The sequence below is a fragment of the Gopherus evgoodei genome, chromosome 12, assembly GCF_007399415.2.
Source record: "Gopherus evgoodei ecotype Sinaloan lineage chromosome 12, rGopEvg1_v1.p, whole genome shotgun sequence".
Classification (NCBI taxonomy): Eukaryota; Metazoa; Chordata; order Testudines; family Testudinidae; genus Gopherus; species Gopherus evgoodei.
The window spans coordinates 7,069,352-7,092,193 of record NC_044333.1 but is presented as its reverse complement, the minus strand read 5'-3'; the positions used below and the strand labels follow the sequence as shown (position 1 = coordinate 7,092,193).

The window sequence follows — 22,842 nt, the reverse complement described above, 5'->3', positions numbered from 1 at the left end:
CTAGAGAGAGAGAGGAGGAGACTGGGCTCAGACTGCAAAGAAAAGCTACAATGACTGCACCATTAAGGATTTTTTAAGACAAAGCACCCTACTGGGCCAGCCTAGTCAATCTGCCACTTTCCAGGCAGTGTGAAGAACGCAGGATGAGCATAATGGGATCACTATAGCTCGAGGCAGTCAGAAAATGGGCTGTTGTATTCTGAGCAGGCTGGTGTATTCTGGAAGGCCACTCAGAGGGAGTTCAAAAGTCAGGCCCTGGGGCTGCTGAGAGAGGGAGAAAGACTGTTCCAGGGTGGAGGCAGTTGTGTGTGTCACAGAGAAACAGAACGTGAACAGCGCACCACAGAAATGAACAGAACACCCTAATGAAAGGCAATGGAAGCGTGCAACGGGGCTGGTTAGTTACCTCTAAGTGCTCTTGACTAGACCAGGACACTAGTTCTGCTCTCCGGGATACAGGGCCCAGTTCCACGGAGCGAACTCGCTCAGCGAACTTTAGGGAACAGAGAGTCTCACTTGTGTTCTTCTCCACTGGAGAGACCTGGAGCCAGACAGAAATACACAGCATTCATTGCCCTGAACATTCCCGCCTCCCTCTCAACATTCCCATGCTGCTCGCAGCGGGGAGCCGCCAATCCCTGGCAACGGGAGGGGGGCAGAACTGGAAGAGCCACGTTCACTATCACACAGCAGTTACTGTGTGAGGCTGGAGAGAATCTAAGTTCCAGCTCTCAATCACAACAAGAGTATTTCAGTGCTGCTAGGACACTATGATTAACAACAATCATTTCCCATTATAGCACTGTACATGTATGTGGTGCTTTACAATCAGAGTCACATGTGTTCCCTGTAACTAACACGCTCTTTGTTTGTAGGAGAGCTGCAATGAGGCCATGTCTACATCTAAAATTTTGCAGCGCTGGTTGTTACAGCTGTATTAGTACAGCTGTATAGGGCCAGCGCTGCAGAGTGGCCACACTTACAGCAACCAGCGCTGCAAGTGGTGTTAGATGTGGCCACACTGCAGCGCTGTTGGGCGGCTTCAAGGGGGGTTCGGGGAACGCGAGAGCAAACCGGGAAAGGAGACCAGCTTCGCTGCGGTTTGCTCTCGCGTTCCCCGAACCACCCTGCAAACCGCAGGGAAGGAGACCTGCTTGTTCGGGGAACGCGAGAGCAAACCGGGGAAGGAGACCAGCTTCGCCGCGGTTTGCTCTCGCATTCCCCGAACCCCCCCTGCAAACCACAGGGAAGGAGACCTGCTTGCTCGGGGGTTCGGGGAACGAGAGAGCAAACCGGGAAAGGAGACCAGCTTCGCCGCGGTTTGCTCTCGCATTCCCCGAACCCCCCTGCAAACCGCAGGGAAGGAGACCTGCTTGCTCGGGGGTTCGGGGAACGAGAGAGCAAACCGGGAAAGGAGACCAGCTTCGCCGCGGTTTGCTCTCGCGTTCCCGGAACCACCCAGCAAACCTCAGGGAAGGAGACCTGCTTGCTCGGGGTTCGGGGAACGCGAGAGCAAGCCGGGGAAGGAGACCAGCTTGATTACCAGAGGCTTCCTCAGGTATGCTGGGATACCTGCTTATTCCACGGAGGTCAAGAAAAGCGCTGATAAGTGTCTATACTTGATTACCAGTGCTGGATCACCAGCGCTGGATCCTCTACACCCGAGACAAAACGGGAGTACGGCCAGCGCTGCAAACAGGGAGTTGCAGCGCTGGTGGTGCCCTGCAGATGTGTACACCTCCTAAGTTGCAGCGCTGTAACTCCCTCACCAGCGCTGCAACTTTCTGATGTAGACAAGCCCTAAGCTACAGCAGCTGGCAACCGCTCGGGGCTCTTCCATAAGGGACTAGTGGAGACACGGATATTCTAGTGATTTAGTGGTGAAATTCCTGGTGGGGAGGAGGCACACAAGCTGCAGGGAGGTTTAAAAAGAAAACAACCCCAAGCCACCATGAGTAGAGAGAGACTCTTAAGAATCTGATAATGCTAACCACAGAAAACTACACAGAGGAGAGAGGGAAACCCACCCCAAAAGAGCCACGTGTTCCCTGGCCTGGCTATCTTTAGAGCCACGGTTTAGTACGAGATTTCTCAGACTTCCATATACAAGTAGATCTCTGTGACCTTCCCAGTACTAGAATCTGTGAATGGATTTACCAGCTTTCCTCCCTCCTCTCACGCACAACAGAGCTCTCCTTGAGTAGCGCTATTAGAGAGATGATTGAAAAGGGTGAGTTTTGCTGGTTCTATTTCAAGATCAAGTCTTTTCCTCACACTAGTGCTCAGGCAGGGCTGACTGAATCTCATTGGATGCCCCTACTTCTTGGCTCTGATGCTGGCGGAGTGCCGTGATGGACAATGCTGTGCTCCTCCTCTGTCACTGAGGGGGTGTCTACTTTGAGCAGGAGGTGTCATTTCCAGCTCGAATAAACGTGTGCGAACTAGCTTTGATCCCATTTCCATGCTAAAAATAGACGGGTAGCTGCAGCAGTGCAGGTAGCAGGCTGGGCTGACTGCCCAAGTCCACCCCTACAGTTCTCGGTCGGATTGTACTTAGGGTGGCCACTGTCACGGCTACGCTCTATTTTTAGCGCACTAGAGGAGGAGGCTTTCAGCTAGACCGGAGTATCTCCTAGAAGAAGGCCCCTTCCATTGCACTGGAACCTTTCCCTTTCAGTCTGTGGCATGTTGCAAATGGCAAGCTACTCTGCAGTGCCTAGGGGAGTAAGAAACGGAGATGACCAGGGAAAGGGGAGAGGAAAGCCATACATTTACACAAAACGTAACTTCTTCCTCATTCTTCATCACCAGCACTACCCAACCAAGTGCAGCTAGTCCACAGCGGCACTGAGAGAAGAGAGGCTATCTGGCACTGGTGAGGCCACACCTGGAGTATTGTGTCCAGTTTTGGACCCCCCACTACAGAAAGGATGTGGACAAATTGGAGAGTCCAGCAGAGGGCAACAAAAATGATTAGGGGGCTGGAGCACATGAATTCATGAGGGAGAGGATGAGGGAACTGAGGTTGTTTAGTCTGCAGAAGAGAAGAATGAGGGAAGGATTTGATAGCAGCCTTCAACTACCTGAAGGGGGGTTCCAAAGAGGATGGAGCTCGACTGTTCTCAGTGGTGGCAGATGACAGAACAAGGAGCAATGGTCTCAAGTTGCAGTGGGGGAGGTCTAGGTTGGATATTAGGAAACACTATTTCACTAGGAAGGTGGTGAAGCACTGGAATGGGTTCCCTAGGGAGGTGGCGGAATCTCCTTCCTTAGAGGTTAAGATCAGGCTTGACAAAGCCCTGGCTGGAATGATTTAGTTGGGATTGGTCCTGCTTTGAGCAGGGGGTTGGACTAGATGACCTCCTGAGGTCCCTTCCAACCCTAATCTGCTATGATTCTAATGTTGGAGAGAGAGACTGTAGTATGTTCTGGCCTGCAGCTCTTTCATGTTGAGACAGGAGCATAGTTTGAAGTGGGAAGTAAAGGCTTGTAGGGAAGCCCAGGTGTCTGTAGCAGACATTGACAAAGAAGGGCACACGGACAGACAGACACACAGAGTCTGAAGACTACAGTGGATCTATGCCAGCTTACACCAGTGGAAGAGCTAATCCTAGTGGCATCTAGGAGGATTTTCCATGGAGCACCTGCCTCCAGAAGAGGGTGCCACTCCTCAGGGTGGTAACACTGAGGGTGTTCCCGAAAAACTGAAGGGCAGTGATTGATTTCTGAGTCTGGTCAAAGGCAGCTATATAAATACATATTGTGTATTGCCCCAATCAAACCAAACGGAATGAAGCTGCTTAAATAAATGCCCAGTGAACATATAAGCCAGTTAGCGGATCACATTAAAATTGTATAGTATAATTTGTTGCACTGCAAACTTAGAAGTGTGGTTTCTACTCTAAAAAGTGACTGTGTAAAAATGGCACCTCCTTATTCATCTACTCCCCATGGGACATTCAGGGTCAGCCTTGCTCACTTTAGTAACTAAAACAAGTTTTTACTGTTCTTTACTCCCATTATCCCTGCAGAAGCCAACACAGCTATGAGAGAGGAAGCCACATTCTATTCCTACTTATGCATCAGGGACAGACCTGCTAACTAGGTTCCAGGCAGTTACACCTGTGCAAACTCACAGACAGTAACAGGACTGCACAGGTCTCATTGATGGCAAAATATGAAGCCAAGGGGGTTTCTCGGGTGTCACTAAGCCATAATTTGGCCAGCGGGCCCTGTATTACTGGTGATGAGATGGAATAAATCCAGCTTGACTCTCAAGTTCCTGGCAGTAAGGAAAAAAAAAACCCATCTTTTCACTTGTAAACAGCACCATTGAATAAAATTAGAGACACTGCACATAGAATCCCACAGTGCCACTTTCAGAGGAGAACCACACCTCAAGTGAAGCCTTATTGTATCTACCAATCCAAACTAAAGCACCTATATTATGAGACCACAAGCTTTCCTATGTCTGTTCCTCAGACCTGTTAAGAACCTAATGAGGTTCTGGACTATGAGATTCTGGACTTCTCTTGTAATGGGCTTTCGGTCAATTTCAAGTTTCCTGATTCAGTCAACCATCTCTCCTTACCTCATCTGCCCAGTTGACCCCAGAACCCACCTGCACCATCATGAGGGTTTTGCTATCTCCGCTAAGGGAGTCTTGGAGTAGGTAGGTCAGTTTGGAGTTGCGGAATGGCACGTGACCCTGGCGGGCGCGCAGAGCATAAATCACATCTCCTAGTGCTGACAGTGACTTGTTGATGTACTGGGCCTCCCGGAGCCTGCTTCCCTCTGCACCAGACCTGCCTACCCGTTCAGATCCAGCCAAGTCCACCAAGTTCAGCTTCCCTATGACCAGCCAAAACACAAACACACACACAAACTTAATAATCTCGTGCAGCTACCTGCTCGACCCATGTGGACGTGCTAGCCACAGTGGGGTCTGTCTAGCAATTAATGAACATCCCCATCCCCTCCAGTTAGGAACTCAACACACCTGGAGCTTTATATTGGTATGGAGAATTGGGAGTCCCACAGATCAACCTGCAGCTTGGATTTTCATTACATTTCGAGTTGATGAAAGAGGGCCAATTGATGGGACTGTACAAGCTGAGCTATCTGTCAAATTTACATTAGCCTGCCTTTGCGAGTTGCCTACATTTGATACAGAATCACCGCACAACTGTGCAATGCATGGGGGCAAAAATTCCTTCTTGACCCTTGTAGCAATCAGCTGATGCCCTGAAGCATGAAATCTGAGCACCTTATTTTAGCATGTATAACCACAGATGTTCTAGAGTAGCTAGTCTCTTTTTCAATCCAGCTATACAACCCAGTCCTGACCAGCAACACCCTGAGCATTCTGCTCCCAAACACTGACTCCCAGTAATGCTAAATTGTGTGGCTTTGTGTGTCAGAGACAAGCATCCACTAGGGACCAGGCAAGTGGCACCCAGTTCTTTTTTCACTTGTTACCCACTGCAGCAGTTGAACTCAAATCTCCAGGCCTGTGTCATCCAAGGACAGGTGTGATCACCAGCTTCCCCCTCCACCATCTGCCTCCTAGGAGACACTAACCTGTGGTTCTGAGGCCTGTGCTGTAGTCGAGTCCTCTTACTGTGACGATGAGGAGGGCGTGAGATCGTGAGCTGTGCTCATTCAGGCTGGTGTACTCAGTCACTCTGTTTGAGTGCCCAAATTCAAACACCTGGGAGAAAGGCAGAAAGATGTGAGCCTTTGGATTTCACTGTGTTGTCTGGACCGCAGCTTCCCCTATCCCATCTACATTCACCACTTTCTTAAATGGCAACAGGGTGGGCAGGTCTTTGGCAGATCTTCTTTACTGACACTCGGCACCACTACCTACCCCATTTTCTGAGCAGAACGTAGGTGAACGGCAGACCCTTTCTTTCTTGCAGATGCTCATAACCCCTGGCAAATATTAACTCTATTCCTTCCGCAATGAAATCATCAACCACTGACCTTAATTGCTCACGAAAGATATTGGATTGACAGTAGCACTAAATTCATATTAACCCATAGAATAGGTATGGTATTTGCATCCTCTTGTCCCTCTGCTGCCAGCACTGCTCCAGCAGCTGGTCTGTTCATAACAGAAGGACTTGAGTAAGTCTCTCTAATGCATAGGGAAGTTCACTTCGTCCCAGCAGGTGATCCCAGCTGGCTCACCCCATCTACTAGGTACCATCTCTGCCCTTCCCCTCCTGGGTTCTCCATCAATCATGATGTTTTTACCTTGTTAATATCCTCCACACTTTGCACCTGGAACTCAGTCAGTCCTGGTACATACAGCTGCCCGCTGCCATCCGGGCACAGTTTGATGTCCAGCTTCTCCTGAGGTTCCTTTCCAAGCAAGTCCCTGTAAAGACAGGCAAGGTGACCCTCCCCTCAGACTCGTATCATTTTCTATTCCCTACACTAGCGACTTACAAAGGTGAAAGGTATGAGGCCTTTCAGCCTGACCAGCCCTAAACTAACCTCCCCAGCTAGGAAACTGCAGACTGTGTCAGGCCAGGCTCCCTTGCTTTGCTCTGCTCTGCAGTTCTGCCAGTGGTCAGGTTTATGATCTAGAGAGGACAAGCTTCTTCCAGCCGTTGGAAGCCAGGGTCCCTCCTCAAGCACGGTTACCCCAACTGTTGTCCACTAAAAACTCTGAATTGGCTTTGGGTGAACAAGCACAGACTAAATACTAGCTACACTAGCTATACGATTTTCAGAGGAAGCATTGCCCACTGGATGCTTCCTCATCTATTTTTAGTCTCAGCTCTTCTCTTTTCTGTGTTGTTATTTGTCTGTCAGGCATGTAACACAACCCATCCATATAGCGCCCCAAACAGATCCACATTCAGAAGTTCCACTCCCCTGTTTCCACCTGATCGGACTCATGCCTGGTTTGCAGCTTTTATTATCTCAACAACTGACAGTCTTCTTCTCAGGTTCAGCCTACCCAGTTGTTGTATAATTAAGTCATTCTTGCAACGTCTTTGCTGCCACCCTTCTGTGCTCCATTCCACCCCCTACCCCTACTCCTGAAGGAGACAAGAAGAATTCACTGGAGGAAAATGCTTCTCATTCTCTGAGACCGTAGCTCACAATTTCCAAACGTGCCAAAGGCACAAAACACAAGCAGAGAATGTTAATGTAAAAAAGCTTCCAATTAATGCCTGTTGGGGTTTCCACATCTATTAGCAGAAAACGGGGAGGCAGAGAGCACAAGCACGAAGGGGAAAAATACAATCTGATTGCTGGCAGATGTTTTAACAGGTGTTGGCGTGAGCGAGAGACCAGAGACACAGAAGGCATTCTAGGAACCCGAGGCTTGGAAAGAATTCCAGGCAGGAGTTCTGAAAGCCCTGTGTGCTGAGAAAAATCCCCGAGTCAGCTAAAGCTTGGGGACTGAAGCACACATCAAAAACAGTACGTACAGCCCAGAATCAGTTTGGTAGTTTAAGATTTTGGAGACACCATATGCTTCTCAATTACCTGTACACGGGAAAGAAGAGACTGTGCACTAGACAAGTTGGAGGAGGAGAGATATAGGAAGTGAACCTGCTTTTTCAGCCATTAAACATTTCCCTAAGCACCACAAGTAAATTCCCTGGTAAAATAGCCAGCCTGGTTCAGAGTTCAGGTGTGTCATTTATGCACAGCCCTGCCCAGGCGCAGTGCAGAGCTGCCGTGCTCTGGAGGAGCACCAGGAGAGATTGCCCTTGTCTTTGCAGGACTACTCAGCACACACACTCCATGTTACCCATTAAGGGACACAGACATCCCACAGTCAAGCTTTCCTACAGACTCCTACCCCTCCCAGGCTCCCTTCCTGTTACCTGAGTGCTTCGTTGTAAATCTCTGCCACACTGACAGTGATCGTGTAGCCCCAGTCAGACGCCTTCCTCTGCACCTCGGAGAAGAGCAACTGGAGTGCTCGCTGGTTGATTCCTGGGTTTTCAGGAGTTCCCTGTTGATCAAGGAAAAAATCTCACATGTGACATCAATGGAGAGAAAGGTATGACAGAATGACTGACATGAGACTCACCAGTGAGCCCATAAGGTGTGCAGTTGTGAGGACACCAGTAGATATTACACCATGATAAAGCTTGGAACAGGCATCCATGATTCACTGTGGAATCACCAACATCCACCTCCCACGCTCATGGTAGAGAAGGGGAACAGCCAGAAGGTTGCAAAACAACCAGGTTCCAACCTTCTTCTTCAGACTGTTCTGCTGTTGGCATTGTGTGGTTTGTTACAAACTTGGGAGATGCACAGTCAGGGCTGCTGTGCATGGTTATCTGGGAACAACATCATTCTTGGTCACTCTGACAAAGGGGGAATTTAAACACGTTTACCCATGAGCGTATCCATTACATACAGTCATCTAGGGACCAATCTATCCTCACCCTTCCTCGAGAAATGATGATGCTGAACTGTAGAATATAAGACACACTGAAAGGGAAGATGGAGGGAGACAGAGAGAAAAGGTGAGAAGGGAAAATTTACCTCCATAGTATATGTCTTGCCTGCACCTGTCTGTCCATAGGCAAAAATACAGACATTGTAGCCATCAATACAGGATGTGATCAGGGCCTGAACTTCCTGGAACACCTGTCAATGGGAGAGAAATAAAAATGAGCAATAGCTGACCCTCCAGCATAACCACTCCCCCACCGCGCCTCTCACACAGATTACACTGGGCATTGACTGGCTGTGCTGAAATCTCATTTCTACATTAATTTTTTGCATATCATGGGGTGATGGAAGAGTAGATACTTTTATACCAGCAGGAGCAGAGAGACAGCTCTCAAGTCTGCTCGAGTTCTACTCTGCCTGCTTATTGCTCTTTTGGAGGAAAGAGTTGCTTTACCTTCTCTTCTCCATCCTTCCCCTACAAAATCAGGGACCAGTAAGTAAGCTGTGACCTTATGAAATAATTATGTCTCTCCTCATGTCGACACACACCTTTCTCTTGTGGTGGAAGTCCATGCTAACGTACCAGTACAGAAACATGTGGATGTACTTACATCTTGCTGTGTTGCCTGTGGGGAGAAAACCTTGTCCAATTCAAATGAGACCTGCTTCCCCTTGTGCATCAGGTGCAAGATAGCATCATCATCAGGGTCAAAGGTCACTGAGTTGGCTGCTTCAGGCCCTTCCCCATCCTCTGTAGTTATTGGCCGGACTCGGCCAAACACACGGATATTTCCTTTACAAAGACAAAAATACAGAGACGCGCTCTCGATCAGCCTTCCCACCAACTCTCTCTTATCAAAGGGCATCAGACAGCAAAGATGCTTGACACAATCCACTTCACCTCTCTCATTCACTTCTGCAACTGCAGATCCCAAAGGTGGAGATTTAGAGTAACACACTTTAAGACCACAAGCCAGACTGTGCAGACTTCCCATAAGACAGACGTGTTGCTCGTGCCCTGCACGGAATATGTGGAGCGCGTGCGGGAGGTGGAGTCACAAGACATTGTTGTCTGCAGCAGGCCATGAATCATGTCCCTATTAGAGCACAGTGAAACCACAGTGATCTGGAGACAGCCCACAATAGGTTACTGTGCAAAAGAAATGCTTCCGCTCCAGTGCTGAAGCTTTCATTATTGCCCTTCTGGGTAGGTCCCCCAGGACCAACGATCCCAGTCTGATCCATGCCTGAACATGTCTAACTTCAGTCCAATCACAAAGCTTGAAGTGGGATGTCTCTGCCCTCCTGCTGCATTAATGTCACCCACCAAAAAGATCAGCCCTACATCACTGTCTAAACAATCTCTCACACACACACCTTTCAGCCGCACCAGTTCATTGTGGCATTTCTTGCGGAGCTGCAGCTCCCTGCGGTATTTCCTGAGTAGCTCCCGATTTGTGCTGTTCACCTCCTCAATGGCTTGTCCAATCTGAAGAGGAGGAGACACCAATTATGAGAGAGGAAAAAAATCAAAGAAGTATGGAGAACCCCCCACTACACACACACACACACACACACACCCCTCCTTCACAGTGTGGGAACTAGCAAAGGAATCTAAGAAGGGAAACATGGGGGATGGTCCCATGGCAGAGAATCAAAGAGCATCTGTCTCCTCATGCTCACGGTGCAAATCTAACTGTGGCAGAATCAAAGCAATAGTGTTAGGTCCTGCTCTACCGCAGAGCAAGGAATCTCCTGCCATGCTCACCTCTGCCCTGGCATTCTGCAGAGCTTCCTGGAGTAGCAGGGGGAAGTCTCGGACCTGCCGTTTCAGGCTGTTGTAATCATTGGTGAGGGTTCGGAGTGCTGGCTGGAGTGTGAGAAGGTTTGTCCGGACCCCTACAAACAAACATAAGATCCTTGATAATCCTCACGTTAAGGTCCCCCTTGGAAGGTGATAAAGCCCTTCTCCTGTTTGGATGCCTTCACTTGGAAGTGTAGGGCTGATCTCAAACTACCAACAGAGTAGATGGCAGGGATGTGGGGAGGATTCGCTAATGTTGCTGGGCATTTCTAAATCCAAGTGTGGCTTTCCTCCAGTAACTCCTAAGGAAGTCCTGCTGCATATGAGAATGTGTAGCATCACCTGGAAAGCTACATTCCCCAGTACCTGTACCACCCACCCTCCCACCCGTGTCAGGTTGTTGTAGGACTTGCTTCCCTCTGCCTCACCTGCCAGGTTCTCATGCACAGCTTTCATTTCTACTTGAGCACGTGCAAATGCCTCTTCAATGGCCCGGTTCTTGTCATCTTCCATGTTCTGCATCTCCTCCAGCATCTGTCCATGCGCCTGCTCCAGCTCAGACTCATACAGCGTAATCTAGGAAGGGACCCAAACTGCAGTTATTACTCTGTGACAGAGGCCAAGCCCAGCAGGACTGAATCACTCACCCACCCGCCCAACATTTCATGCAAACTCTTACCAGAGTTTGTTCAAACTCTTTTACTTGTACCACGGGGCTCGGTGAGTAAGTCAGAAACAGTCACTCAAAAAGGGCCATTGAACAGGGAGTAATGTGACCAATGGAACTTCTCCAGGTTGTTCCCATATACGTTCCCAGTGTGACCCAGAGACCTGAGCTCTGAGGTTGGATGCAGTTTGCTACGTTCCTCTGTAGCTGTTTTTCTCTCCTTTTCCACCCACGTTATATATTTTCCCCGTTCTCTATGCAGTACTGATACCTGGGCTCTGAGCTGGGCTGCAGTCTTCTGAGACTTCTGCAGCTGCTGTTCCATCTCCTTTAGCACCTGCCTCTGCATCTCCACTTGCTCCTGCAAGTGCTGATTCCGTGACTGGGTCTCACACAGAGCCTGCTTGGTCTTGGATGACTCCACTTCCACCGTTTTGATGAGATACTATAAAAAAATTCCCAACACAAGCATTTGAGAAACTCCCCACCATCAGGCCTGGGACAGATACGGCATTCCCCAAATCCAAGGCATTCCCCGAATCCAAAGCATTCCCCACTGAATTTTCAAGGACGTTAATCCACAAGGACCAGATGAAACTGGCAAGTTCCTTGGAGCTCAGCACCGATCTGCACAACCACCATTACAATCTACCGTAACTTTAAACAGGTAGTGGCATCTTTAGCACATAAAGCTGGGACTCTTACTTAGATGATAGATTTCACCTACCCTAAGCACCTTGTGCACTGCCAGGATTCTGTATAAGCTACAGACAAACAGCAAACAGTATTCAAACCTCCTGCAAGCGCCTAGATTCTCTGAGTCAAGTGCTAGCCCATTTTATACCCCCTTTGATATCAAGGGGTTGATAGGGGAGAAAGCCTGCCAGGATTTGGCCCTCTCGCTCTAAACGGAATTTAAAGATACGCATTCTGCTTGGATGCTGAACAGCAAATGGGCAGAATGATCAATAGGAGTCGCCCTGCAAAAATGATTTGTTGCATCTCACCTTTATCTGCTGGGGTTGGGCTTTCAGGCTAGCTATAGTCTCCTGACTGTCCCGCAGCCGCCTGCTGAGTCGCTCCTCCTCCTCAGCCTTCTCGGCAAGGGAGTCCTTTAAGCGCAGCTCTACCTCTGCCAGGCGATTGGTCTTCTGCTGCACTTCCAGGTCCAGCTCTGACAGCCTCCCCTTAGCCTCCTCCACCTCCAGCTGCAGCTGGGCCAACCTTTCTTGCAGCCTTGCATTCTCCTGCAAGCCAAGTTGGGAGGGGGTGAGAGGAAGCCAATTTTCATGTGATCCATAGGCAGAGGCGCAGGCACATGATCCATCACGAACAGTCTGTATGCATACACCCCAGCCTCGTGACCTCTTTACCTGGATGTGTTCGCAGTCAATGCATTTCACATGCTGCTTCTTCAGCTTCTGAAGCTGTGCCTCACATGACTTCATGTCTTGCTTTAGGTGCTCGTTCTCTGCAGCAAGCAGATTCCGATGCTTTTCCAAGTCAGTGCCACCCTGAAAAGGGCAGAAAAGGGAGACCAAGTGTTTGTTAACTCAATATTTTACTTTTAGTCAGTGGGTCAAATTCTGCTCTCTCCCTACACCCCTACAATGCATTTGACTTGAGTGGAGTTGCACCATAAAAGAAAGAACAGGATTTGGCACAGTATCGTTAATAATTAAGGACTCTACCCTTTTCACAAACTATACACATACGGTGCTACTGAAATGCAGCCAGCTCTGGGATGAAGGGCAGAATGCAGCCAGTGAATACCACAGTAATAGTGGCATGGGAAATGTTGTCAGGGACACAAGCAGCAAACTCCTGCTATGGAGAAGAGTGCCAGGTCCTCTGTTTTAAGGCTGCATTGGACAAACTCCCATTTAACTTAATGGACTTCAGTTTATCTACGTCGGGTTGGTCAAAATCCATCCAAATCAAACCTATGATTCTGGGAGTATTTCATTCATCGTCCTTAGGCTTCTAAACAATCCCCATTTGCACTAAGATTTCCTTCTTTTCTCTCCCTGTTTTACTGTCTCATATGTAAAATACTAAGAAGCCAACAACTTTAACCATGAATGTAACAATCTCCTCAGGGAAAAAAGACATGTAATGCAGATACGTATTGACTTCCAAGGGCTCACCAGCTCAGAACAGAGTCTGTTCACTTCCTGAGCTTGATCCAGAAGTTTCCCTTTCAGATTTTCAACCTGTCAACACAGGCACAAGTTGACTAGGCTGGTCCCTTTTGTATTTTGACCACAAACACCTCCTCCCAACACACACCAGCTCAGATTACACATAGCTTCACCTGAAGCTGCAATGCGCCGGCAAAGGGAAGTGCTTCAAGTCATGAACTTCCTAGAAGCCACACAGAGCCAGACTGATAGACCGGGTAGTTATGAGTTGTGGACTCCCCCACCCCAGAGAAAGCAGTGCCCAAGATTATATTGGAAGGATGTTGGCCCTGAGAAGACAACTTACCATACCAGCAATCCCCAAATTACACGGGGTGCTATTCATCATCAAACAAGCAACACACTCTCTTTATTTCTGCTAATATGACTGTAGAATACCACAGAGGCAGCTTTTTGGAGAGAACTGTATATATAACAGCCCTGGCTAACTGAGCTCCCACTGAAAAGATCAACAGAAAGTGAGAACATTCAAGCTGGAAAGGGAATAGACTTATCTAGTCCCTTACTCCACCACCTGCAATCAGCGCAGATACCTGGCAGTATCTGCTCCAATCCAGTTTTAGTTCCAAGTAGTGGGACCCCCTACCACCTCCTAGGAGCAGATTATTCCTCAGAGTGAGACCACATGGTTAGGACTATTTTCTGATATTCAGCCAAAGTTTTCTTTTCATCCCATTTTCTCTGATAATTGCTTGCACATTTGAGTGCTACTCACACCACATACTCATTTGCTGCCTCAGTGTACGTTTGAGGATTAAAAAAAAAAAAAGATTTTTTTTTTCAGGTAACCTTCTCTACCACATGAGCATTTTGACAGTTTGTCCTCCATTCTTTCACCAAATCTTGGGAGAAACTTTAATGGATAAAAATGCTGTTTCTTATTGGAGGAATCTTCCACCCCAACTGTGCTCAGAGATCAAATCATCCCCTCCTCACTAGGGGTCTTTGCTTTCCTGTATCATAAAAATGACCATACTGGGTTAGACCAAGGTTCCATCTAGCCCAGTATCCTGTCTTCCAACAGTGACCAGTGCCAGGTGCTTCAGAGGGAATGAACAGAACAGGGAATCATCAAGTGGTCCATCCCCTGTTGACAATTCCCAGCTTCTGGCACTTCTTCCTTTTTCTTCTCTATGACTTTCTTTTTCTAGCAGAGGCTTTTAAATTCCTTTTATATGGTGAGGTTCTTGAAGGAGAATCTTCCTAAACAGACATCAAAGAATATTTTTTTCTGTGTACAGCACACCATTTTCATTCCATGTGTGTATGAGATATTTACTCCAGGGATAAAGTAGATAGAAGTCTGCAGGCAGGGCTTAATTTGTTCCAGGGTTTGCTAGGGCTGAGCCTGGCACCTCGCAGCTTGGCAGTTCAGAGTCCTGGCATCTCTGGGCCTGCTGCATCAGTTATAAATGTACAAGAATGGCTTGACCCACATCACCTCTTTCATTACAAATGAAGCACTGTCTGTATGTTACTAGTGTGCCCATCTTCACACTCATGAACAAGAGAAGCAGGGAATTTTGGCAAAACGTATGGGATTTCTGCAGCGCTCTCTTTTAGTTTTCAGCTCTACCTGGTCCTATTCTTCTATCAGTGTCAGACAAGGAAATCCATTGAAAAAAATGATTATGGTGCAGTTTCAGAAATGTCACACCAGCTACACCACAGGAGCCCATTATTTTTACATTATAGCGCCCTATTGCGTGCTGCGGCTTCACTAAAGACAAAATACAGTGTCCTTGCCCCCAAAGCACTTACAAGGTAAGGTCTCTGTCCTGCAGTGAGAACCACACAGGCAGACCCCTGCCCCTGTGCTGAGCCCCACTGACTCTAGTGGGGCTTCACACAGCTGCAGTTGTCCATCGGCCTGAAGCAACCTGCAGGATAACAGGCTAAATTTGAACAGAACCGGTGATATACGGTAAGGAGGACTTTTGCCGACGATTACACCATGCACATCGTGTTTACCCTCAGGACAGCTGCAAGTGTCCACATTTCAGTATTTAAGAGACTGTCTGATTGGCAGCCTTTTTGTTCAACATTTAATGCTGCCTCTTGCCAGCCAAGTTCCGTCTCATGGTCAGAGCTCTCAATCTCACAGGACGGCAGGAGTGTGAAGGGTTATGGCAGCACTGCGCAGAATTGCATCAGAACAGACACACAGATGGAACCTGAGTTACTCTAAAGTAGCGCGGGGGAGCCTGATAGACTCCCAGAGGATTATGATAAAGCCAGGATGAAACTTGTGTTTCAACAGCACCTGCCAGAGTGCTGGAGCAGCCACAAAAAGTGAGCTAAACCCCGTGATGCTGACAAAGCAGGTGCCAGCTCATGCCAGGTGCCCGTGTCTCAACTGAGCACTGACAGATACTCAGCTGGAATGAGGGTGTGTCCACACTACAAGATTATAGCGACCTAAGTTACATTGCCACAGCGCCACCACAGTGATGACATCGTGTTTGCATGTCCCCACTATGCTCCTTGTGGGGGCAACGTGCATCCTTCCCAGGAGCGCTTGCACTGACTGAACTGCCAGTGCGGTGCGGCTTCTGAAAGCCAGCAACACTCGATGTCAGCAACGCAGTGTCTACATTGATAGCGTGTTGACCTAAGTGCTACGCCTCTCGCGGAGGCGGAGTTATTAAATTGGTGTAATGGGTGAGCTGCATCTGTGGGAACAAAATGTTAGTGTAGACACTTACAGAGTTAGGTCGACATAAGTTGCCTTGCTGCGCCCTAACTCTGTAACGGAGACCACGGCTCAGTCTGGCTCACCTGTGGGTTAAAACAAGTATTCGAGTTCTAAAAATGGCCTTAGCATCTAGACTTTATTGAATGCTTTTCAACAGTTGTGTGCATTAATCTCCCTTATATCATCTGCATACCATATTGTAAGGTAATATCTGAGCATCTGCATTGTAGGCCTCTGTAGACTGGTGAGTCATTAATTAGTGTGCAATGCTGGCCTACAACACAAGGTGTCATGTTCTGTCCCACAGTGAGGACCCATCAACACTAGAACTACTATTGTGGAACATCAAAGAAGATAAAAGACTTGGTTGATTGCTTCCCCCACCTGCCCCATGAAGAGAAGACATGCAAGTGAATTCCTCCCATCAGGTGAGTCGGCAGCTCAAACATCCCTACAAAGGAGAAACTGTATCTCTATGCTGCTTAGACTCCAGAGGGCAAGATTTCTAGGCATAAGCATGGGGTCCCCCTGCTGCTTAGCGTGGGTTAGCCCTAAGGGACATATAGAGCTGGCTTATTATACAAACCTCTATTACCTTTAGAGTGTGTGTATGTTTACCTGCTCTAACCTCGTAAATAACTCGTTTCCTTTTCCTACTTAATAAATCTTTAGATAGTTTGACAGGATTGGCTACAAGCTTTGTCTTTAGTGCAAAATCTAGGGTGCAACTGACCTGGTATACGAGACTGGTCCTTTGGGTCTGGGAGTAACCTGACTACTGTTGTGACTTTTGGTGCAGGGCACCCTCTCTCACAAGAGCTAGCTTGCCTAGGTTGAAAGATAGCTCAGAGTAGCCAAGGGAACCATCTATGACTCCACGGTTAGGCTGTTATGTTGCCTGAGAAGTTTACACTTGATAGGTGAAATCTAAGTATAAAACCTCACAGCCAGTTTGGGATTTGTGACTTGCTTCTCAACAGTCTTCCCTGGGATTGGTACCCACACTCTTGAGCCACTCCAGGACAGCTTGACAACCTTCCCCTCTCAACCCTACACACACACACACACACTTAAGATTTCTCCCAAGTGTACATTCTGGCGCTCAGTCTCCCCTCTTTGATTAGTGTAGAAGCAGTGTCTTCAGACACAAAGATCTGGTGGTGTGCACTTCTCCATATAAAGACCCCAACTCTCTTTTTCCCCATCTTAGTGCTCAATGCAGAATGAAGGCCGGGGGGGTGGGGGGGGGAGTGATCCCCTAGTAGCTTAAGAGCGCTCTGCCCCCGGCTTTAGTCAGAGCAACCTCAAGGGGTCTCTAACAAATCTTTTGCTTCCCATGCCTCCCTATGAGAGCAGACAGAGCACAGCACACTCAAACCACATCCCTTCCCTCTCCCAAGGATAACCGGTACTGACCCTGGACACACCCCCTAAAACAAGAGCTAAGAGGAGGGTCAATGGAGTTTTTATATCAGCTTGGAAGGTCCCCTGTGCTGGGAGTGGATCCCACCACAGAACTGAACCCAAACAGTCTTTCCAAGATGGAGTTACTGTTGACAATTGGCTCTCCTTGACAACAAATACCCATTTTTATTTTTTATCTTATAACAAAGGATCTTAATGTTTTCCTACAGAGTGAACCATTTCTTAACAGAGAGAGAGACTCATTAGTGCTTCCCCCCCACCTGTGATCATGGAACATCCCTGTGGCAGCCACAGCAGGGAAGTACAAGGGAATGAAATGTTAGCAGACTATTCGCATACTTCAGCTTCTTTTAATAGCATTTAACAGCTGGAAACAAAGAGAAGGAGCTGTTACCCTGTGACCACCCAGCTCTCTGCAGCCCCTCACTGATCTGTGGACCACAGTTTGGAACTGCTGACTTAAAACAAATACACGTTTACAGTATGCTACAAATTAATTAAGCTCAGTTAAGTTACACCCATCTAATGAGGTGAGGTTAGAACTAGTACTTAAATAAGTATTACCATATTCTGAGATGCCACTCCACACTAGCTGTTCCATTTAAAAAAGTACACTGAGAAGTCATATATTGCCTAAAAATTAGGCTTTTATAAAGACAAAGTTCTACAAAACCGAAGACCAGTAAAATTAGTAGTTTGTTTTTAAACAAGATAATCCCCAAATATTGCAGCACTGTGCAAGTCCATGAGAACCAGAAAGTGAAAAAAAAAATAAAAGTTGCAACTGATTAATCTATTTTCATTGTCCAATCAGAGAGAAATGCAAAGAACATAGATAAGGGATTAAAAATCACTTTTAATAATTATTTTAATATCCATAACTTAGATTTTAATATATTTTACTTCCCTTTAATACTGAAAGTTTATACTATTTCAGTGCAACAGCATCCCTCTAAAAAGAATAAAAACCTATAGACACTTACAATAGTTGATCCTTATAGTGGGGACACAAAAACAAGAAAAAATCTATTACAAGCAAGTCTGCATTACACATAGTCATCTATCTGTGACTGGATTTATATACTTCATACCATTCCAACTTCAGTCAGTCACCTAGAGTGGGCTTGAAATGTCTTTAGAATCAATAGTATTCACAGACAAGCATTCACCTGTGACACAAAAGCCACTTAGAATAAGTGATTATCAGTACATTTAACATCAGAGTTTGTTTAACCCTAAATTCATTAGCAGAAAACTCACAGGCCATGTCTACATCTAAAATTTTGCAGCGCTGGTTGTTACAGCTGTATTAGTACAGCTGTATAGGGCCAGCGCTGCAGAGTGGCCACACTTACAGCAACCAGCGCTGCAAGTGGTGTTAGATGTGGCCACACTGCAGCGCTGTTGGGCGGCTTCAAGGGGGGTTCCGGGACGAGAGAGCAAACCGGGAAAGGAAACCAGCTTCGCCGCGGTTTGCTCTCTCGGTCCCGGAGCCACCCAGCAAACCGCAGGGAAGGAGACCTGCTTGCTCGGGGTTCCGGGACCGAGAGAGCAAACCGGGAACGCCGCGGTTTGCTCTCTCGGTCCCGGAGCCACCCAGCAAACCGCAGGGAAGGAGACCTGCTTGCTCGGGGTTCCGGGACCGAGAGAGCAAACCGGGAAAGGAAACCAGCTTCGCCGCGGTTTGCTCTCTCGGTCCCGGAACCCCGAGCAAGCAGGTCTCCTTCCCTGCGGTTTGCTGGGTGGCTCCGGGACCGAGAGAGCAAACCGCGGCGTTCCCGGTTTGCTCTCTCGGTCCCGGAACCCCGAGCAAGCAGGTCTCCTTCCCTGCGGTTTGCTGGGTGGCTCCGGGAATGCGAGAGCAAACCGCGGCGAAGCTGGTCTCCTTTCCCGGTTTGCTCTCTCGGTCCCGGAACCCCGAGCAAGCAGGTCTCCTTCCCTGCGGTTTGCTGGGTGGCTCCGGGACCGAGAGAGCAAACCGGGAAAGGAAACCAGCTTTATTACCAGAGGCTTCCTCCTTCCACGGAGGTCAAGAAAAGCGCTGGTAACTGTCTACATTGGATTACCAGCGCTGGATCACCAGCGCTAGATCCTCTACACCCGAGACAAAACGGGAGTACGGCCAGCGCTGCAAACAGGGAGTTGCAGCGCTGGTGGTGCCCTGCAGATGTGTACACCTTCAAAGTTGCAGCGCTGTAACTCCCTCACCAGCGCTGCAACTTTCTGATGTAGACAAGCCCAAAGTGTTAAATTAGAAAATACCAGCTTATCTCTCTTCCAGGTGAAGATGAAGACAACAACAGGAGACACTGATTCACTTCACCTGTAGTGGAGACCCATCCCTTCCTGGAAAAATAGGTGGAGCCTGGTTGCATGCCTGGCTAGACCTCACGGGTTGTATCTCCAGCCTGGCCACAATTTCTAGAGAAGACACCCACTGGTTTTCTTAGCAATGTCTGGCACTTAGGTGCAGCCTTTGTATCTATTAGCTTTTAGAATCTCTTTAAAGAAATGGGACCTTCTCCTTTGTCCACATGCTAGAAAGTTGTTTTTCCCTAGCAGAGAGTTGCCTCCTGTATACAATGTCACTCTTTCTCTGTTAGTTGGTATAGGGCCAGATTCTGCTTTGACTTATGCACACCAGTGTCATTCAGAGTAACCCAACTGAACTCAATGCAATTATTCGGTCATGTTTAGATCAGTGTAATTAAGAGCAGAATCAAACCACAGTCACATCTAGAGTTATAAACTAATCCCCCTTCCCACACAGTCTTTTTATTATGAGCCTGTAGACCCACTGTCTCACCAAAAAAAAAAAGTTTTTTTTTGTGGGGGGCGGTTACCAGTGTTGCACAATCTTGCTACACTTTGACAAACAGCCGGGTAATGACTTTCAAAAACGTGGTGTTTCTTAGAAACCAAAGAATGTCTTTGTAGCTCATGTACCACCCTTTCCCACATCCATCCACCCACCCACATACCTATTCTCTTATCAGTTTTCTCCTTCTCAGCTAGGAAACTGATTTTTAAATGTGTTTTTTACTTCCTGCCTTTTGAAAGACACTAGAATTAACTTGCTTATTTCATACCACAAACCTTTCATGCTGTGCCCTTTGTGCACTAGTATAATGGTCAATCACAGCATAGCTCTGAGAGTAGGTTTTTCTAGACAGCAAGACATGGTGCCTAACAAGCTCTTTTCATCAAAGGATTTATAAGCACTTCATGAGATTACTGAAATGCCACAAAACTGATTCAGTAGAAGATTAGACAGGGAACCTGAAGCATGCAGCTGTTTAGCAACTTGTTCAACATCAGAAAAAGTCAAAGGCAGACTTGTGACTAGAACTCAAAGTCCTTAGTCCTAGAGTCCTGCCCTAACCACTAGACCAGCAGTTTTCAAACTGTCTGAGCTGAGGCCCTCTTTGAATTACAGTTTTTGATTGTGCCTCCCCCACCTCACCCAGACCAAAAAAAGAGGTGAGTTGGGGGAGGTGGCACCTGCCACACCAGGCTGAAGCCCAAGCTGCCTGGCATCACTGTTCCCCCCCCCCCCCCAACATTCCTCCATGCCTCTAGTACTAGACCTGTGAGCTGACTGCTGCTGCAGAGTCCACAGAGGGAGCACAACACATTGTGTATCCAAGTCCTGCAAAATAGCTGCTTTAAAAAATGTGTTTCTTAGCAACAGAATAACTACAAGAGGAATTAGATCAGATATTTAGTGTGAGAGCACTTGGAACATAGCAATTTGCACGTAAGTTATAATGTTGGCTTAAACACCTTGGCTGAGATCCTCAGAGGTATTTAGGCACTTAACTCCCTCCAAAATCAATGGAAGCTAGGAACCTAATACCTTTTGAGATCTAGACCCTGAAAAATGTCACGGTTCACTCACAGAGTTCCTCCCCCATCTTGTGGAGTACCTGATCCTGCAGCTGGACAGACACAGCAAGTTCTTCATTCTTCCGTGCAGAAAGTTTCTCCTGCAGTGCCAGCAGCTCTTCCTGCAGCTGCAGCTTCTCCTCCTGCAGCTGGGCCATAGACTCCACCATCTTCTGGATCATAGGAAACTGATGTGCTCCTGACAAGCTGGAGCATTTCCCACCAAAGAATCTTCCGCCTGCAACAAGAAGAGTGTTAGCATTGCATTTACAAAGCAGCAGGCAGGTGTGACTGTATGGGGGTGGGCAGCGCGTGACGAAGTGACAGATGCACGGCCAGGAAAGGCCAGTAAGTGTGGACTAAAAGTAGGGCCGACTAAATGACTAAAGTGGAGCAGGAGATGTAAAGACAAAAAGAAAAGGACCATAATGGCAGTGAAAACCCCAGATTCCTTCCTGAGCTGCATGGGGTTAACCTGTGTAGAGGACCATTTCATGGCTCCAATCACCACCCACTGCTCCAATCAATGCTCTGAGGGAAGGAACCAGCAGTGAAGCCCATTGCAGTTCTGCCAGCCCCCAGAAGGAGCTGCAGCGATGCTCCAGATACAGAAGATGAATCATTTGATTGGAAGTTTTTCCTGACATAAGTGTGCACACCTTTCAACAGTAATTTGTTTGACAGTTCTGTGCACGCTGACAGAATCAAAACGAGGCTGTGATTCTGTAAGCACGTATGCATGTGCCTAACTACTCATGTAAGCGGTCTTACTGACTGTAGCAGGACTACAGAGCTCCGCCATAGTAAAGTCACACGCATGCTTAAGTTCATGTAGGACCAGGGCTGAAGAAAATGTCACAGAGGGCATTTGAGAGAAATCCTGACAATTCAATATCTTAAAATATTTTTTAAATTTTCTTTCAAAGCTGTTCAGTTCGACATAGATGGAAAATGGTGGCCACTCAACCAATGGAAGCATGTGGGGAACAATGTTCCAAGCACAGAGATGCAAGCAAGAAACAGAGTGCGACAGCGACGGCACAAACGTCACATCTCCACAGTCACAACCCCCCAGGAAACTCCCTGTTGGCCATTTGACTGGTGAAAAGTACACAGCGAACACACAAGCATGTGACATTCATAAATACCCCACTGCTTCTGAGCCCTGGGCTGAGGAGTTCATCGCCCGCTGACTTCCACATTCCTGGCTCCACGAGCAAAAAAGAAAACACAGACAGAGCCCGTGATTTCATTTAAGACATTAAAAAAAAGTGCTTTGGGGCAAACTGAGGAAAATAACCCAAAACACCCTTTGCAATGGGCAATAGTTCTACCAAGAAGGGGGGCTGAGCCAAGGGGACTACGAGGCATTTCACTCTTGGCTGTGGCCAGCAAGTGAAGGAGCACACCAGCCACCATCCAAAGCATGGCAACAAAGGCTATCTAGTGAAGAGGATAATGCAGCAATCTCCTTCCTCCATGCCACATGCTGTAATTTCCTAACAGTGCTCCATGGTCACATCTCACTCATTTTTCCCACTCGGCTCCTATCGGTAATAATCTGGCCCTACAAAACAGTAAGGGCTGGTTTGGTCTGCAGCTCCTATCTACATGTCTAAGCACTTACATGGGCCTCATAATGGTAGTGTCTGAGCACCTCATGGTCGTCAGTGGATCTTGTCCTCACAACACCCCTATGAGGTAGAGAAGTACTAGCCCCCTTTTTAATTTT

General features: G+C 47.7%; 1 protein-coding gene across 9 annotated transcripts in view; it reads right to left on the bottom strand.

Moving 5' to 3' along the window:
• The window catches only part of KIFC3 (kinesin family member C3), a 63,168-nt gene that overhangs the window by 5,397 nt on the left and 34,929 nt on the right, over nt 1–22,842 (bottom strand). For 6 of the 9 annotated variants that reach the window (XM_030581814.1, XM_030581815.1, XM_030581813.1 and 3 more), the window contains 15 exons: nt 21,152–21,348; nt 13,052–13,117; nt 12,278–12,418; nt 11,912–12,151; nt 11,176–11,349; nt 10,666–10,813; nt 10,202–10,332; nt 9,811–9,922; nt 9,045–9,226; nt 8,524–8,628; nt 7,851–7,981; nt 6,259–6,382; nt 5,581–5,710; nt 4,622–4,851; nt 407–541 (listed from right to left, as the gene is read on the bottom strand). In XM_030581814.1, the coding sequence (XP_030437674.1) occupies nt 407–541; nt 4,622–4,851; nt 5,581–5,710; nt 6,259–6,382; nt 7,851–7,981; nt 8,524–8,628; nt 9,045–9,226; nt 9,811–9,922; nt 10,202–10,332; nt 10,666–10,813; nt 11,176–11,349; nt 11,912–12,151; nt 12,278–12,418; nt 13,052–13,117; nt 21,152–21,348 (2,246 nt within the window). Of the gene's footprint in view, nt 1–406; nt 542–4,621; nt 4,852–5,580; nt 5,711–6,258; nt 6,383–7,850; nt 7,982–8,523; nt 8,629–9,044; nt 9,227–9,810; nt 9,923–10,201; nt 10,333–10,665; nt 10,814–11,175; nt 11,350–11,911; nt 12,152–12,277; nt 12,419–13,051; nt 13,118–21,151; nt 21,349–22,258; nt 22,319–22,842 lie in introns of all 9 variants that reach the window. The other 3 variants (XM_030581820.1, XM_030581818.1, XM_030581817.1) reach the window with 3 other exon arrangements.